The sequence below is a fragment of the Crinia signifera genome, chromosome 11, assembly GCF_055691185.1.
Source record: "Crinia signifera chromosome 11, ASM5569118v1, whole genome shotgun sequence".
Lineage (NCBI taxonomy): Eukaryota > Metazoa > Chordata > Amphibia > Anura > Myobatrachidae > Crinia > Crinia signifera.
Window position 1 is genome coordinate 78,088,816 of NC_139227.1, and position 19,779 is coordinate 78,108,594.

General features: G+C 48.0%; 1 protein-coding gene across 1 annotated transcript in view; it reads right to left on the reverse strand.

The window, feature by feature from the left end:
- The window catches only part of LOC146046045 (sulfotransferase 1B1-like), a 29,197-nt gene extending 25,336 nt beyond the window's left edge, over window positions 1-3,861 (reverse strand). The window contains exon 1 of the mRNA XM_083165216.1: window positions 3,512-3,861. Within this exon, the coding sequence (XP_083021342.1) occupies window positions 3,512-3,534 (23 nt within the window). The 5' untranslated portion in view covers window positions 3,535-3,861. The remainder of the gene's footprint in view (window positions 1-3,511) is intronic.
- Window positions 3,862-19,779: the final 15,918 nt, after the last annotated feature.

Consider the following 19,779-nt stretch of genomic DNA (forward strand, 5'->3'; position numbering starts at 1 on the left):
AATGGCTGTCAGCACTCTTATTGGTGGATAGCTCCAGCCAACCAGCAAGCTGAGAGCCATTCACTAGGCCAGATGTACTAAGCTTGATTAGGAGCTGTGCAGCTCAGCCAATTATGTTCCCTGTGTGATAACTGTACTGTCTCTGCTTGTATTGTTACCTACCTGGCTGTTTCGGTGACCAGTAGCACTGCTGATGGCTGCCTAGGTGCTGTTCAGCTTGGCGGGTATGTTCTCCCTATGTGATAACTGTACTGTCTCTGCTTAATATTACCTTCCTGGCTGCTGCAGCGACCAGAGGCGCTGCTGATGGCTGCCTAGGCGCTGTTCAGCTTGGCGGGTATGTGCTCCCTATGTGATAACTGTACTGTCTTTGCTTAAGGTTACCTACCTGGCTGTTGCAGCGACCAGTGGCGCCGCTGATGGCTGCCTAGGCGCTGTGCAGCTCGGTGGGCATGTGTTTCCCACATGTAATGTCTTAATGTAATGTATGTAATGCCTTCACCCCCCCCTTCATCCCTGCTTGATGCTGCACTGTAAATCCACAAAAAATTCCTAGCGTGCGCAATCATACATGGCCAATAAAGTTGATTGATTGATTGATTGAAAAGTGATAAAAAGTAGTGTAATAAACCACCAGCCAATTAGCTACTACCTGTGAACCTGATTGGTTGGTGGTTTATCAGCTCCATTTTACCACTTTTCAAGGCTTAGTACATTTTGCCCATTGTCTTGCTGCCGGCTGGAAAGCAGAAAGAGAATGCCGCCCGACTTCTCTGCTTGTGTGTAATTCACGATCAGAGCTTTCTCAGGAGACAGATTTCCACAACACAATCAGTCCCAGCTTGCAGGGCCCTAGAATCGGGGGATCCTTGAGCAGCTGCCCACCGAGCCCATACATTAAGATGGCCCTGCCAGCATTGCATATTTACCATGACTTGATACTGGGAACAACCACAGAGGGGTTCTTTACCTTATCTCTTTCAGCATAATTTATTGTTCTTTTCTTTTAATCCTATCACCTACTTAGTTTTATTGCTTTCTCACCTCTCACCTCTATGTTGTATTGGCCAATTACTGTAAGTACAAGCTGTAAAAGTTCTCTCTTTTGAGTCATCTAACAAGTAATTTATTGTTGAAGCTCAAAGTTCATTCCGCAACATTCACTCTATCTCAATATTTCCGCCTTTACATTACTGATATGGAGTGAAGCTACATTTGTAATAGCATGTACTGTAAAGACCAATCGGCCTGTTAAATCTGACCAAATCGCCTCCTCCTGAGATGCCGTCGGGTCCGAGGTGGTCGGACCGGCAGGCCATCCGACCACCTGTTCCTCCAGGTGGTGAGGCGGGCGGGAAGCAGGGACCCAGAGGCGTAACTAATATTGTGGCGCCCCCCCCGCCAAAAAATTACCTTACCCCTCCGCATGCCGCCGCCGACGGCCCCACATTCAGTCCGGCACCGCAGATAGCCTCCGGGCTCCGTCTCCTGCAGTAATGAAAAATGACACGACAAAATGGTTGCCCCCGTACAGCAGACAGTTTTTTTTTAGGGATGTTAGAGGAGGCGGCGGCCTCCTCTAGCATCCTTAAAAACTGTCTGCTATTAGGGGGCAGCCATTTTGTCGTGTCATTTTTCATTACTGCAGGAGACGGAGCCCGGAGGCTATCTGCGGTGCCGGACTGAATGCGGTGGCGGTGGCATGCGGAGGGGTAAGGGGGGGTCTGACCAGAGTGCCCGGGCACCAGGGGCGCCCCGCTGGCGCTTGCTCCCCCAAGCAGCCGCGGTGGCTGCCTTACGGTAGCTACGCCTCTGCAGGGACCCATGTGATCCATCACAATGGATCACATGGGTCCCTGCCGCCGGGAAGGTCCCACTCTGTCGGGTGTCCGTACACTGCTGCGAGACGTCGGGCACCTTAAGGGCAAAAGGATTTAGCTTTTCTTCACATCTCTTACTTTTCTACCTTGAAAATATTTGTTTATGAGCAATTCAATTAGAATGAGAAAAACTGGAGTATAATCAGTAACTGGTTTCATTATTTTTTGCAATTCAAACAGTCTGGTTTAAATGTTTAAATTAATTGTCATTTTTTTTTCTCAAAATGTTGAACAATGTTAATGTTCTTATTTTAAAGTGGCTCCCCATTGGATTATTTATTTATCAGCAGTTTCTTATACAACACACACAGATTCCGCAGCGCTTTACAGAGAATATTTTTTGACCACTGAGTATGTCTATCATCCAATGATTTAGAGTAGAAAGCAATGATGTTATGTAATATCTGAAACCAACATATAGGCCAGTATTCAATGCTCCCGATTCACTGGTTTATTTTCGGCAAATCGGGCTGTTTTCACTCCTTGCGGTGAATGTTTTTCACTGTAAATCTGATTCACCCTATTCAATGTTCACTGTTTCCCGAAAGCGAACAGTGAATGCCGGCCAGTTCTCCGTTTCATGCCCACACACTAGAAAGATCTGCGATCTTAAGATGTGCGCATAAATTAGCCTTCAAATCTTTGGTCCGCCCAGGACCAAATATTTCAGGCAAGCGCAGATCTTTACCAAAGATGTCATGTGATGTCATTCACCCACCCCGATCAGGCAGAGGCATGCCTGCATTTTCCAAACTTCCACCCAGCGTTTCTATGGGTCTCCCCACCGTTTTTGCGGGCACACACACATCCCCCCCGCCAACAAATCAAAATGCGAAACCCCGGCAAGTGAAAATCTCGCCAAAGGTGGCTGTTTGCAGTAGCTCCTATGCGCATGCGCAGGCCCCCAATATCGGGGAGGGGGCCAAATTCAGACCTGAACCATCAAGTCTGAATCTGCCCCAAAATGTATTAATTTGTATTACTTTATCTAGCACACGTTCTATATAAGATTAAAAAAAAGGGTGTTGCAAGGAAAAAGGCAGGTATCGTAACTCTATTTTGAAAAGGTAACTTTATTTGGTGTAAACTGGGAACATATTTGAAAACTGGGGAACATGCAGCTTCAACATCTACAGCAACCAATCAAATACTTCCATTTTCTAAACTTTTTAACACAATTAAACTAATTAAATGTAAAAGATTGATCACTGCTGTATAATGCACCTATGTACATTTGCATTTAATAAATGCTCTGCACCATATTGTAGCTCACCATACAAAGCAATCCTCATGACATTTCCATTAGCCAATGAAGAGACCAATATACTGTAATAGCTTCTGAAACAGGTTCTACCAAAACAGCTTGTATAAAATACAGAGCATCTGAAGACCTCACAATAAAGACTATGGGGTCAATTTAATATCATTGTGGAGAGCGATAAAGCGGAGATAGAAAGTACCAACCAACCGGCTCCTGCCATTTTTCGTCTGCATTATGGCAGTTATGGGCTGACTGGCAGGTGCTTTATCATTCTCCACTCGAAACCATAGTTAATAGCCCCCAATGTTATATATTTACAAAATATACTTTTTGGTTCAGAATTACAGGGATTTTTTAAGCTTTAACTTACATATCTTCTTCAAAATTGATCATTTTGAGTTGAGTACAAGAATCTTAATATGAGCAGAGGCTTGATAGCTGTGGTTACACTGGCATCATTTCCTGTAGTTGTTAAAATATGCCCGATGGGTTATTCATTATATGAATCAGGTAAAATATTAACCAATCCAATATTATCTGCATTGGGCACACACATAACAACAGTAATGTTGGTAACACATAAGGGAAAGGTGATCGGAGGTCATTCGTCAACTGTGATATTCATTCATGCCATTGCCCATAGACTTATGGCATATGTGCATGCCCATTTATGTATTTCATGAAACTATGGAAGTTGGGCATGAACTTAGAAACATGTGCAAGGCTAGAGAATTAGAAATGTGTTTTAATGTATTAGGCTCTCCTGCCACATTAATTTCACTTCTTTACAACTCATTAAAACTAATACAGGTTGAGTCTCCCTTATCCGTATATTCCAAAAATCTTTGTTTTTTCAGAATATTTCGGGGTTTTTGTCCCCTTCTTGCCTCTTTTTTCATACTTACCCGGTCCCCTGGCGGCCAACGGAATCTCTTCAGTGGCATTCCCGGTCCTAAGGATGCATTGTGCGGGTGTGCCAGTGACGTCACCGGCATACCTGCGCACTCGCGCAATGCACCCCTGGGACCGGAGATGTCGATGAAGAGGATTCTGAAGGCCGCCGTGAACGGTGGGGGACCGTCAGGGGACCGCCAGGGGTTCTAGGTAGGTATATAAAAAAAATTTCAATATCCGCAAAAATCCCTTATCCAAAATGCTCGTGGTCTGGAGCATTTCGGATAAGGGATACTCAACCTGTAAAATTTAGAGGGCAATAAGGGTGCTTTTATTTCTTACTTTGTTGCATTGATGTTTGTAAGGTGTCTTGTTAAACTCTGTAACCTTTAAAATGGTTTAAATTATTGCTTACACAAAATTTCTGTGGGAAATTTTAGACCCATTTGCAGATCCAAATAGCTCTACAGCAGTTATGGGCAAAAGCTGATTTCTTATTAAAGGTAGGTTACTCTTTCATTGTTCGGTTGTTTTAAATGACTATTGAAATGAACAGTAGTAATCTGCTGCCCTTTTAAAGGTTAAAGTGCCCAACGCTGACCCTGTAATTTATTATTTATAATCAGACATGCCTTCCAAAAACAGAATTTCCACCACAGCAGCCATTTAATTATTGTAGGCTCTTAAAGTATTAATGAATTAAAATAACTTTTTATTTAAAAAATATCTCAACAACAATATGTGGCCACCTCATAATTCTATGTGTATAGGATGCAAATACATATAGAATATGTATAATACTGTAGAATAGAATAGAATAAACTTTATTGGCCATGTATGCTTGCGCACACTAGGATTGTTTTGTGGATTACAGTGCAGCATCAAGCAGGGATGAAAAGGGGGGGGGGGGGAGACGTTACATATATTACATAAAGACATTACAAGCATTTTATTTCTAGCTACGACTATGGTGGTCAGGTCGCCAAGTAGGGACACGTTGTTTGGCTGTTGATATTGGGATTGCATTCGCTTTGATTGGATTGTTCAGGTGATGGACGGCTAACGGAAAGAAGCTTCTTGCGGATCTGGACGTTTTGACGGGGATGGATCTGAACCGTCTTCCGGATGGTAGGATGTCGAACAGGTTGTGACCAGGATGCAGCTTGTCCTTTGCTATCTTCTCAGCGCGTTTCCTTACCCTGGATGAGAACAGATCCCTTATCGGGGGAAGGTCGGTCCCTATGATCTTTTCCGCAGTCTTCACTACCCTCTGCAGTTTTTGTTTGACGTTCTCGCTTGCACTACCATAACAATAATGTATATTGTTAAACTATCTGATTTTCCTTAATGACATTAAAGCAGCGAATATTCAATAAATCAAATAAGAAATTCAGGTACTTGTTTAGTTTCACGGCGGCAGCTCTACGCTACGTTTTCAACGTAGCCTAAGCTACGTTGTCAGCGTAGCCGCTGCCGTGGAACTACACTGGGAGCAGGGGGAGCAGGATGGTGGGTGGCAGAGGGAGAAGGGTGGTGGGTGCTTTGTTTTATACTTACTGTCCTCCGGTCCACGATCCCCTCGGGCGACGGTCACTCCCCGGCGGCAGCTTTCAGTCCCCCTCCTCCGGCAGTCATGCACATGGTTTCCCTGCTCCCCCAGCGGCACTACGCTAATTGCATACATTGTCCTCTGCCAGTGCCGGAGGAAGGGTACTGAACGCTGGCGCTGGGGAGTGACTGCCGGAGGAGGGGGACTGAACGCTGCCCATCGGTGGACTTGATGGACGCAGGGGCCGGAGGAGGGTAAGTATAAAGCACAACACACACATTCTCCCCACTATCTACGTCATACCCCCAGTATCCACTTCAGCCTGGAGTTGACTTTATAAAGTGTGTCGAGCACACCGAGCCTGAAGCGCGCCCCGTGACGGTGGACGCATATCTGAGTCCCCTTGCCACGCTTTGGCAAGGGGATACTGATGTGGATCCACTGATGTGGATACTGGGGGTGTGACATGGATAGTGGGGATATTAACCAGTGTGTAGTTTCAGGGCTACAGAAGCACTTACGTAGTTTACGTAGGCAGCATAGTGCTGCCTACTTATTGGTATTCTCAATACAACACTACGTAAAGTACGTAACTGCCGCCGTGAAATTAAACAAGTACCGAAATTCCTATAAGTTGAGTATAGACCTTAAATAGCAATGAAAGTCCTGTATAACAGGTGCTAATTTCACTCTCCTTAGTGGGTTAATTAGTCCATTAATGCACTATGCAATATTCTCTTGGTGGAGACAAATAAATAGCACATGGTTAATTCCGGTAAGACAAGCATGTCCAAACGATGGCCCTCCAGCTGTTGTTAAACTACAAGTCCCAGCATGCTGTGCCACAGTTTTGCTATTAGGGAATGCTAAAACTATGACAAGGCATGCTGGGATGTGTAGTTTCACAACAGCTGGAGGGCCATAGTTTAAACATGCTTGCTGTAAGGCGTTTCGCTCAAATGGGATCTTTTACTGTTGATCCAATGATCCGCACAGGTTTTCGGTCTACCCTGAGCCACAATGACAGCTATTGCCTAGATAATATTACTTCTTTTAACTTGAGAAATGTGCTCTTGTATATAGATCTGGGCTGATTTTCTCTGAGTCAGATAGCTGAACATAAGTATATAAAACGAAAGCACTCACATCTGAAGACCATGTTGAGCCATGAAGAGGGGTACTTGTTTCCTAGCAGGGCGCCCACTAAGCAAATAGCTTAGTGGTTGATTCTGCATAAGAAAATCGCATCGCAAAGCCGTTTTTGCGTGAGATGCGATTTTCCAATGTAATTTATTCACTGCTATACCCCCCCCGGGCGGTGAGATCGTATTGCACTGCAAGATCGCATGCGATTGCATAGGGTGCGATGCCATTTACATTACTATACAGTTCTATGAGTTGCAATGAGATTGAGGCACCCCCCCAGTATCCACACCACCCCGATGCGTGGCGAGCGGTGGAACTCGTCCTACCGACCTTTTCATACCCCCACTATATACGTTGGCGTGGAGTTGATTGTATATAGTGTGGTGAGCGCAGCGAGCCACCGAACCCGAAGCGTGGTGAGGGGACACGGATTACCTTACATGTATTCCGTGTCTGCTCGCCACACTTCGGGCTCGGTGGCTCGCCACACTATATAAAATCAACTCCACGCCGACGTGGATAGTGGGGGTATGAAAAGGTCGGTAGGACGCGTTCCGCCGTCACTGGCGGGGCACGTCACGCTTCGGGGTGGTGTGGATACTGGGGGGATGCCTCAATCTCATTGCATCTCATACAACTGTATAGTTAAGTAAAAGGCATGGCACCCTATACAATCGCATGCGATTTTGCGGTGCAATGCAGACGCAGGGCCCCGAAAGGAGCCCATGCCTGCGATCTGCTTTCCCAGGTACTGGGGGAGTCTGGGCATTTACAGTGAGCGCTGACACCTCCCCGATCCCACTGGCAGTGATGTCTATAGCTCATAGGCTACAATAGCTCAGGGACCTGATGCGATGTTGCCTGATATTGATACATCGGGCAGCATTGTACCCCCTCATAGAAATCTTTGGTGGATGCAGCTGGTGGCGGGGCAGGAGGGATGGCAGCACGTATCACAGATTCCTGCTGTGGTCCCTCCGTGATATACTGTATGCGGGTGTACCAGTTATTTGCAGCTAACCCCCGAGAACGGGTGATTTTTTTCTGGGAAATTAGCCAAAATATATAATAGTAAATGGGCCCCCTAATATTTGCAGCTAACCCCAGAAAACAGGTGTTTTGGGGGATATAGCTGCAAATACACTTTGATGTATTAAATCTAATACTGACATTTCATGGAAATTTACATTAATAAACCTTTATAGTACAACCGTTGATGGTCCCAGAGACGACCTGCTCACGTTACCCGGCCAGTGGTAGAGCAGCACTTGTATAACGGACTGGCAGACCCCCCGCATCCCGCCGCCATGAAGTACCGGAGAAAGCTGCGGTGGACGGTGGAGCGCTCCTGCCATACCGGCATCTTCTTCCCTGTCCGCGGTATTCACAGACGCCTTCACGCAGTGAGCCATGTACGCCGCGTGTATGCTGAGGCCCCGGTCTATCTAGCTGCGGTACTTCAGTACATAACCACCGAAATGCTGCACATCGCCTGCTATGGCTCCGCTGCAGGAGCGTCCATCACTCCGCGACAGCTGCAGTTCGCTCTGCGCAACGACGAGGACCAGTGTTGCCAACTCTGAAACATAAAACAAGCAACTGATGACCAAAAAACAATCCTAAAAAGCCCAAAAACAAGCCCATCTTACATTTTATTATAGATAGATATTTTACGTATTATTTATACAATCTACATGTAATATCTTTACAATGATATTTTATCAGCACAAAACTGGCTTTTAAAGAATACTATAACACTTCCTGCTTCGCCTCATTAATGAGGCGAAACAGGAAGGGACATCGACAAGATGTATTAACATTTTGTCTGCCGAAGCGGGCGAGCACAAACTCACCCCTCTGGCGATGTCCCCTTGAGGAGACAGCGCATCAGTTAACACTGATGCGCTGTCTCCTTCCCCATGGCCGGCTGTACTGGGCATGCACGAGATCTCGCTACTCATGTGAGATCCCCAGCGCAGCCCAAAGCAAGCAGCAGGGACAGTGATGTCACTGTTTTGGGTATAGTGCTTGGTCACCCTGCAGCTGTTGAAGCGGATAGCGGCAGGGGGCGGAACAGTCAGCGCTGTGGACCGTTCATACATTTACCTTGCATATCGGCCTGTGCACGCCGGCTCCTTCTTACATACTACTAGGCAGCCGAGGCCCACGGCAATAACACAGCAGACCAATGGGATACCTGCTAAGAGAACAGACAGTTGTTTGAAAAACAATCGGGCGCAATAATACTATATATGCTCCACTAATCAATCTGTATATTATACCAATTTGTATTGGTTACAAAAAATGCTTTACGGCTGCTCCCAAAGGCAATTCTGGAGATTGCCACTTAAAGATAGAATATTAATTAAGAGATACGAATCAATTAACCTTGTATATATTATATATTATATATACACTGTTAATTGATTCATATCTCTTAATTAATTTTTTATCTATAAGGGGACAGTTGCAGCAAATGTACAACGTTCATTTATTTAGAGCATTTGTGGTAATTTATCGAATGTCTTTTAAAGAAGGCAAATGTTTCATAGGCAAAATGACCTACAATACCACTGTTAAATAAATATACCAGTTTATTGTTTCCAGACTGTCTGTTTAATATACTGTAGGACTGAGGGACATATTTACTATCGGATCGCATAATAAATAATTATACAATGCCATCTGGGTGGGATCTATTGCCCAGGATTGCATTGCAATGTGCAATCATATTGGCGGATGTATGTTCCTGCAGGTACAGGGGCTCCAAAAGGTGCATGTCCATGCAAACTGCTTAGCGGGTTGCAGGGGCCCTGCCCATGAGCGGTCACCACTGACACCTGGCTGACCCGCACATTGCTTCACCGGCAGTGTGGTAAGTAGCTCATAGGATACAAAGAGCTACTGCATATGCTCCAAGTGTACCGATTTAGCCGGTACAGTACCTTTTTTTAATGGTCTGTACCGGCTAAACAAAAGTGTACCGATTGAACCTGCTCAGGCCGCTCCTCCTCGGCTTGACAGGTGTTGATGATTGATCGGGCCCAGCAGGTATGTAGAGAATGTAATGTGGCCCTTACATTGGTTTTGCACCCATTCCCAGTGGTAAATTGCAGGTCCCGGACAGCGTGCATCGGGTCATGACATCACGCGGTCCTGTGGACCGTCCCACACTCAGGGACTGTCATTGTCTTTATGTCAATCCTCCTTGAGAAGCCGTCACATGCCCAGTTGAAGTTCCCGGCTGCCAAGGAGCAGCAGCATCTAGTGAGAGGTGAAGGGAGCGCATTTTTAATTTGTAATGTGGAGCTATATAAAGCCCCCCCCCCCCCCAGGTAAAATCGGCCAATGTAGCGAAGCCAGATGCAGTAAGTGAGACTGTATTGGCTTTACTGTCACTGGCATTGACTTCCTATTGGAAGTCCGACCTGACAGTCACCAAGGCAGTCCCATTAGGAGGTGTTCCCTCCCTCTGGGATGCCGACCATAAGCCCCTACAACCTAGGGATTGCGCATGCGCAGTACTGTGATTTCCTTTCTATGGGCTGTTGCTGAAGCAGCCCATGGAATCTGGCCGCATGCGCAGCACAGAGGCTTGTACTGCGCATGCGCCAGTCCCAGCGCCTGTCATAGTAAAGCATGCAGCGCCTGAGGCAGGGGGGAGGAGTGGTGGCAACGGCAGGGGGGAGGGGTGCCTGCATCGTGGCCAGCGGCAGCCCCCCTCCTGTCAAAAGGTGCGAGCCACCACTGTTTGTGACTGTTGATCCAACTGTTGGGGACACAGCTAGGCTTGACATTTCTTATGGATTTGATTCAGCCAGTTCATGTACCAGTCCAAGATCTGTTGCTATTTCTTTTGACACCAGCTCGTTATAATTCGATGAAAACCCCCAGACAAACCACATGCAGATACTCCACATTATGCTTTACCAGAAGACCCCAAACTGGCAGTTAAGGCCCATACACACTTGGCGACTTTGAGCTGAAAGTCGCTCAAAACACCCAGTTTGAGCGGCTTCCAGCTCAAAGCCGCCCAGTGTGTATGGCCCGGCGATTAGCAGAGAGTGCTGCTGCGCACTCCTGCACCATCTCTGGGAAAGCTGCTTATCTGCTGGTATTATCAGCCGGGTGTGATATATATGATCTATTAATGCCAGTGCCAAACAGATCATGAATGCACCTGTACATGTTGCATTATGAGACCAGAGGACAGTTGGGAAAACCAGTGACCACTGTTGCTTGACAGAGCACACCATTTAACAGTGCAGAAGGGGGAGCCCAGCTGCTCAGGGAGAGCTGGGCACTCCCACAAAATGAATAATATGGGGATTTTGGCGTTCGGTCCAGCCCCCTCAGTCCAAAACTCCTCCGCTCCCACTCCAGACGCCGCCCCCTTTCAGCGCAGACACACAACCAACACGTCAGGTCCCATTTCCACCAAGGATAAAATTGAGGAAAAATTATCTGAATACATATTAATAAAAAGAGTGCATTACATACAATGGCCCTTATTCTGGTTCAATCACAAAGGGAAATGTCTTCTCAAATGGACAAAACCATGTGCACTGCAGGGGGAGGGGGCAGATGTAACATGTGCAGAAAGAGTTACATTTGAGTGAGTTATTTTGTTTCTGTGCAGGTAAAATACTGACTGCTTTATTTTTACACTGCAAGATACTGTAGATCTCACTTTGAAGTAAAACCCCACCCAAATCTAATTCTCTCTGCACGTGTTACATCTGCCCCACCTGCAGTGCACATGGTTTTGTCCATTTGAGAAGGAAATTGCCTTTGCGAGTGAACCAGAATAAGGGCCAATGTCCATAATTTTATAGTTCTAGATCAGACACTGAAGTGAAAAGGTGACAATAAAACAAGAATTACAATTTAGTGTGGATTTGACACTCAGACAATGAAACATTTCTATGACTCTATAGAGAAATATTTGTTTTCTGGGTGGAATCAACAGTATAGATGATCCATTCCTCCTTGCCAGGTAGTAGCGCCTCAAGCATTGTACAATCTCTCACTATTCCTATCAAACCTGACTGAGGTAAATGTCAGCCTCTAACAGCAAGATAATTATATCACTTCTGTACTGTGCAGAGACACATACCATATGTGTTCTCTGGACCTTATCTCCTGGCGTCATGTTTATTTACAAAGGCTAAATCTAAAGGAAGGAAAGGTATACGCCTTTCAAGCACACAAAGGGCCTGATTCAGACCTGCTTTCTAGGCTGCAAACATACGCAGCCTAGAAAACAGGTAAATTCTGCCCCCCGCCCAGCCAAATGACTGGTCCCCTGGCACCCTTAACCCCTCACTAGCATGCAAGGGATTGTGTATGCGAACACATCCCCTTGCATGCAGCCGAACAGGAGAGAAATCATTCGATGGTCGCTGACAGGGTAGCCAAGAGGAATTCCGGGCCCTGGTAAAATGTTGGGGGCGTGGCCTAAGTGTGGGAGGTGTGGCCACCTCCCGCACTTAGGCCACTCCCCCAAAATGTTAAGAGGAGGGTGAAAGAAAACTCTAAACACACCAGCAGCACACACCCACAGCATGTGCTGTGCTGACAGCAGGCTAAGCATGAGCTCTCATGCTGTCAGTGAGACACTCATGCTGAGCCTGCTGTCAGCACAGCAAATGCTGTAGAAGTGTGTGCTGCTGTTGCTACCTGGGAGGGACGGAGTGGGAAGGGAGGGGTCAGACCGGGGCCCCTGCGGAGCCCCTCCAGCAAGCCTGGGCCCGGGTAATTAGTACCCCCCCTCCTCTTGGCTGCCCTGGTCACTGACCATCAAATGATTTTTCTCCCCTTTGGTAATAAAAGTCAGTCTATTCTGACATTTATTCCTGCCGCTAATCGCCGGAAAGGGTGCGGGCACTGACATCATGTGATATCAGCCGCCGCCCCAAGCACGCCTGCAATCTCAGGGGAACACCCACATTTTTTGTGGGGATGCCTATAAAATGCTGGGTGTTCCCCTGCTACCACCCACGGCCCTACCTTCCCGAAACGAACGGCTAGGTGAGTATGAAACTAGCCAGAACCGTTCGCTCCTGGGGTCGCGCATGAGCCTAATCGCGAATGGGCAAACTCCGAACATCAGGGACGGGGACGAATTCAGACCCATTCAAATAAGTCTTAATCGGCCTTTAGACCACGACAATGCAGTAGATTCGGTCTACTTAGACTTTGCTGAGGCATTTAATGCAGTGCCTCACATGAGCTCGATCTACAAAATGTGTGAGCTGGGTCTAGGAAGCAACAGAAAGTATATAACCTTTTGAGGGATACCGTGTTTAGGCATATGTTAAAAGCAAATGACATCCAAACCAAAAAGAAAATTCTTCCTCAAATGTATAAATCTCAGTGTATGATCAAATCTTTGATATATGATTATAAAGGAGTATGAGGGAAGTTAATTCCCACGTTATTAATGTTTTAACACAATCATGTTCATTAAATTCATGAACCCTCGCTAATCATTAATATGGAAGGATCATAAGCTAAGAACATGACAGTAGTGGATTTAACAAGGAGCAAATGTACTTGCTCATTTCTGCATTACTCTCATTAACGATCATACCTTCCTTGCCAGCAGACGTCCCCACTGCCCCCTGCTTCTCCCCTGAACAGAGGTAGAACTCTGGGAGGCAATGGAGTCAGCTGCCGCTGGGCTCCTGCCAAGAGCGAATCTAAACTTTTCTTCTTGGGTGGGGTTGGTGATTTACTGTTTGATCTTGGCTCCAGTCAAAGCGGACAGCCTTTAATAGGCTGAGGATTCCCGCTACACTTTAGGTTAAGACAGGGCGAGTGCTTGACCGAGTACTCTATTTCCTCCAAAAGGAGTGCAAACATGGTTTATTACTAAACCAATTTTTTACAGGTGTCACTCATCTATTTATTTATTTTTATTTTATTTTTACTTTTATTTTCTTAATTTCATTAATTCATTCACTTGAGTGCTCTTACACTCATATATAAAAATTCTTTGTTCCAATAAGAGCGGCTTACATTATACTAGTGCGGAACACATACATTTCTAAGGCTGAGTCATTGTCCAGCTACTGCAAGATGTAAAGTAGAAGAGGAGGATGGTCTGGCCAGAAGAAAGGAGGGGGCCTCCACCCTTCTACTTTGTTGACAGTGGCCAGCAGTGTGTTGGTGAGGGCATCCACTTCCTGTACACTCTCCTATGCATGGGGGGGGGGGGGGGGGGTATGCTGACATGATGAAAATGGGAGAGGCAGAACTACAGTGGATAATGCATTTTGGGGCATGACCAGCATGATAGCATCCTTGTGGCCATACCCCCCGCTTGGCATTGCTGGTATTTCAGGGATTGAACAGCAGTAGGCAGGGCTACAATTACGTGATTTGTGTCATTTGGTCCTACAGACCCCCAACAAGGAGGGGAGATCCGGGGAAATAGGCAGGATTCTGGGGGCCAAGAGGGGAATTTGATTTCTAGGCCACTACCGCCCATTCTGGGACAGTAGGCAACCCTGGTTTTATATGGTTGCTGGACACCCATGTGCTGCTGCTGCACCCAACTGCCTCCCTTTTGTACGACATCCAATCCATCCCCTTTAATTCTTCTACTCTCCTCTGCCAAGAGGACCACCAGACCCACCCCCTCCTTTCCCTCTTCCCTGCCTTCATTAAAGTATTTTCTGCTCTTTCCCGACCAGCAGTGCCGTTTCTATAGACAGGAAGTGTCTGCATGGCTTGTCCACCACTGCTATATCCGCCAGGGCGCCTGCTCCGCTCACCGCTTCCCTTCAGAGTAGAGAAGAGCGCAATGTGCATTATTATTATTATTTCTTCGCACTGGGGGATAAATTGTCTAGGAACAGCCCTGCCCATTAGATTAAGCAAGCATGTCTATTCCTTCCACTTTTCCCTGCAGCCCTGCATTTGGCTTCTTCTCATCTAGAGGACCAGGCAGGGAAGCTGAAAGATCTTCCCCATGGTAACCTAACATGGAAGGAGGCACTAAAACTTTCCAAATTCATTGTGGGGAATGTAGCGCAGAGTAGTAATAAAGTACAGTGTGTAGCGCAGTGTACAGGGGCATGTAGTGTAGTGATGTAGTACAGCATGTAGGGGATGTAGTGTAGTGATGTAGTGCAGCAAGTTGGGAGATTTAATGCCACATATAGAGGCATGTAGTGTAGCGATGTAGTGTAATGTGTAGGGGGATGTAATGTAGCAATGTAGTACAGCATGTAGGGGGATGTAGTGTAGTGTTGTAGTGCAGCATGTAGGGGGAGGTAGTGTAGTGATGTATTTCAACATGTAGGGGATGTAGTGTATTGATATTGTGCAGCATGTACCGGGATGTACTGCCACATGTAGAGGCATATCATGTAGTTATGTAGTACAACGTGTGTAGTGTAGTTATACAGTGCAGCATACAGTATAAAGGCATGTAGTGTAGTAATGTAGTGCAGCATATAGGGGCATATGGTGATGTAGTGCAACATATAAGGGAATGTATTGTAGTGATGTAGTGTGGAATACAGGGGCAAATAGTGCTGTAGCGCAGAGTATAGGGGCATGTAGTGTGGTGATTTAGTGCAACATATAGGAGCATATAGTGTAGTGATATAGTGCAGCATATAGGGTCATATAGTGATGTAGCGCAGAGTATAGAGGCATACAGTGTAGTGATATAGGGGGTTATTCTGGTTAGTACACTTGCATGCGAATTCGCATGCGAGCGCAATGTTTTTTAGAGGCACATGTGCATTTCTGCGCATGTGCATGGAGGGCCCTGCTGGTCAACCAGCTCACTTCCCCCATCTAATTGCCACACCCTCCTAGAACCCCCCAGCTAGTCCAGTCACAGTGTCCCATAACTCATTCATCCCATCTGCAGTTTAGTGTTCTCTTCGCGTCCACACAAAACCCTTCTCTAACCAGCAAACGGAAAAATGAATACCCCCTACTAAATCATTACAGCTTGTGCTGATAGCAACCTCTGCACCACTGAAGGATGGGTAGGAGCCCCAGTGCATTACTTTGCTCAGGGGTAGGGCTGTTTCTAGAGGCGGGCAAGCTGTGTGACTGCAAGGGGCGCTGCACAGCTTGCTGCCGGAGGAGTACGCTACTGCTGTAGCAGGGCTCTACAATCATTGCTCCTGCCGCTCTCCTGCCGCCCTCCTGCTGCAGGGGCAATATTATATAAGTATTTTATGTACTTTGCGATTTACCAACCGAGGCAATGTAGGCCTGGGTTGGACACCCCCCTGCCTTCCCCCTAACTGTTTCCTCATTACATCTGCTCCCTTGCAGCACAGCTATGTTTGGTGGGTCTGGGTGGCCCCCAAGACATCTGTGAGCAGCCCCCAGACGTCTGTGGTTAAATTAAATGACCTATTTGTGTGGTTATTTCTGTTTGATCACAGATAATAGAAAACTGTCAGTGCTGAGACCAATGCATACTGTACCTTCCAACTGACTTTCATGACCAGCCCCGTTTTTTGGGTCTGACCTGCTGACCTCGGGCTGCAGTGACCAATGGTGGGGGAGGATGTCAATGTCTGCTTAAGCTGTGTTTCTAATACTACCTAGCTAACGTGGTCACTCATAGCAACCTTACCACTTCAATACCGACTAATGCGCAAATAGAATACCCTGCCATATTCGCAGCTATTAAGGCTGAGACGCTATAGCAGCACATTAGAATTGTTTGACGGTCAAGCATACATTGTAAGATTTAGCGAGAAAGGCTATGCCAAGGTCCTTATACTGTACAAGCTGCCATAGTTAAAACTAGGGGATTAGATAGAAGACAACTAATTAAATATAAGCAGAAATCAGAAGATAATAGAAAAAATTAAGCATTTTTTTTGTCCCATTATTACCAACTTCAACTCTCATAGCAGTGACATCAGAAAATACTCACTAGATTAGATGGTACTTGTTTCCTAGCACGGCGCCCACGATTTTCAGTCGTATATGGCATCTTATGCATTGTATCACATCGCATACCATATAGCCGCATGCAATGCGATTTAAGCACCCATATACGATTTTTCATTGTATAAGCACCCTAATGGGTGCTTACAATGTTAAATGCACCCCCACGTCACCCCCACTATCAACGCCAACCCGAAGCGTGGCGAGCGCAGCGAGCCCGCGAGGGGCGTCGGTACGCGTCCTCCGACCTTTTCATACACCCACTATCCACGTCGGCGTGGAGCTGATTTTATATAGTGTGGCAAGCGCAGCGAGCCACCAAGCCCGAAGCGTGGTGAGGGGACGCGTTTTACTTTACATGTATTCCGCGTCCCCTCGCCACGCTTTGGGCTCGGTGGCTCGCTGCGCTCGCCACACTATCTAAAGGCAACTCCACGCCGACGTGGATAGTGGGGGTATGAAAAGGTCTGAGGACGCGTACCGCCGCCCCTCACGGGCTCGCTGTGCTCGCCACTCTTCGGGTTGGCGTTGATAGCGGGGGTGGCGTGGGGGTGTTTTTAACATTGTAAGCACCCCTTACGGTGCTTATACAATTAATAATCTTATAGGGGGCCCATTTAACATTGAAAACACCCATTAGGGTGCTTATACAATTTTAAATCGTATACCATTGTATTTTGCATACAATGGCATACAATGCGATGGTATACAATTTAAAATTGTATAACATCGTCTGACATCATGTAACATCGCATCGCATACCATTGTATGGCTTATGGTATGCGATGGGCGCCGTGCTAGGAAACAAGTACCGATTAGATATTGGTCTGTGATTACAATGGACCCAGTCCTACAAAAAGAAATTGGGACACATACTGGGCAGTGGATGGCTGACTCCCCTCCTGCCCTGTCAAGTGGGTGCACTGTCCCATCCATGTCGGAGACAGTGGCGGTTCAGCTGCTGCCGGAGTCAGAGGCTGCCGCTGCTGACTCCCGTCCACGGTCCTCCTCATCCTCTATAGAGGGCGGGCTGCACGGCGCCGCATCCACCCCTTCCCCGTCCGGTCCTCCCCTTCTGCCCGAGTCAGTCAGAGGTGAGTGAGCCTGGCTGCCACGGCTTTGCTAACTCTTCCGTGGCCCGTCCTCTGAAGAGCGTGGGGTGCGCGGCATGTACGTCATGATGTTAAATGCGGCATGTATGTCACCACGCGATCCTGGGCATTTCGTTGTAGTCTTTTATGGCGGTATGGGGTACCAGCAAAATATATCTTAGCGGTACGCTGTACCATCCCATACCGCCACACTTGCAGGCCTGAGCCCCCCATGTCAACCTAATGACCCTGTCGACCTAATGACCCTGTCGACCTAGCCCATGTCGACCGAATGACCCTGTCGACAGAATGACCCTGTCGACCTAACCCATGTCGATCTACCCCATGTCGACCTAAAGTCTTGTCGACCTTTCTGCATTTCGACCTAAACACATGTTGACCTAAACTCATGTTGACCTATCTGCATGTCGACCTAGTGGTGTTGACCTAATGCTTGTCGACCTACTTGGTGGTGACCCAATGACCATGTCCCTTTAGGTGTGCCCTAGCTCATCCACTGATTGTTATTGCTGCTGGGGGGGGGGCCTCCTCCAGCTCCTCAATGCTTGCCCATCTGTGCTGCGCAGCTGTCAGTGGCTCCGTGTGTTGACTGCCATTTCACAGCCATCGTGCAGGCAAGCAGGGGAGTATCACGACTGGGATATTGAGTAAGCCAAGCGGTATACTGTACAAGGGAGAAGGCCGGGACAATGTGCTTCCGAGAGGATATTACTCCGCGGGTGCGGACCAGCTCTTTACTCCTCTCATTGTCTCATTGCCATTTTCATTTCGAAACCTGTCCTAAGCCTCGGACACACGGGACGTCGGGGGAGCCTGTGCTGAGCGATGTGCTTAAGTATGGGTCGCTCAGCACACATCGCTGCTCACCCACTATACACCTGCGGTTTGTGCTGAGCATAGGCGGATTCAGGGGGGGAGGGGGCACCTGGGCACATGGGGGGGGGGGAGGGGAGAGATGCAGCTGTCAGAGCTGAGCTGAGCTGACAGCCGCTCTGATCAAAGGAGCTTGGCGCGGCTGAAACAGCTGACACGCTGCTAAACTCAGAGCAGCGTGTCAGAAAACTCCTGCCCCTCCTCCCCTCCGCTGTGCTGACAGGCCGCTCTCCTCCTCTGATGAGGGCGGCTGTCAGTTGCTCCAGCCAGGGATAAAACTACTGGCGGTGCAAAGCACTGGGCCCTGTCTCCACCCACCCAGGAGGCCCTGCACCCTCTCCCCCCTACCAGGAGGCCCTGCACCCTCTCCCCCTACCAGGAGGCCCTGCTCCATCTCCCCCCTACCAGGAGGCCCTGCTCCATCTCCCCCCTACCAGGAGGCCATGCACCCTCTTCCCCCTACCATGAGGCCCAGCTCCCTCTCACCCCTACCAGGAGGCCCTGCACCCTCTCCCCCTACCAGGAGGCCCTGCACCCTCTCCCCCTACCAGGAGGCCCTGCACCCTCTCCCCCCTAACAGGAGATCCTTCTCCCACTCCCCCCTACCAGGAGGCCATGCACCCTCTCCCTCCTACCAGGAGGCCCTGCACCCTCTCCCCCCTACCAGGATTCCCTGCACCCTCTCCCCCTACCAGGAGGCCCTGCACCCTCTCCCCCCTAACAGGAGATCCTTCTCCCTCTCCCCCCTACCAGGAGGCCATGCACCCTCTCTTACCTACCAGGAGGCCCTGCTCTCTCTCCCCCCAACCAAGAGGCCCTGCACCCTCTCCCCCTTCCAGGAGGCCCTGCACACTCCCTCAGCATGGATGATGAAGAGGAGCTAGGCCACTCCTGTTACCACCCATGGATGACTAGGTGCATTCAGCCAGGCGGCACCGGATTATCACTGACACCATGGAGCCTGCAGCACACTGCACAGCAGGGCCGGATTAAGGTCTGTGGGGGCCCTGGACAACAAAAATTGTGGGGGCCCCCTCTTCTCACCCCCTTCCCCCCGCAGCACCCACCGAAGTAGTTATTCTCACTGCCTGTCAGAGCTGCTGCACAGGGTAATCAGGTGGGGAGAGCGGGGTA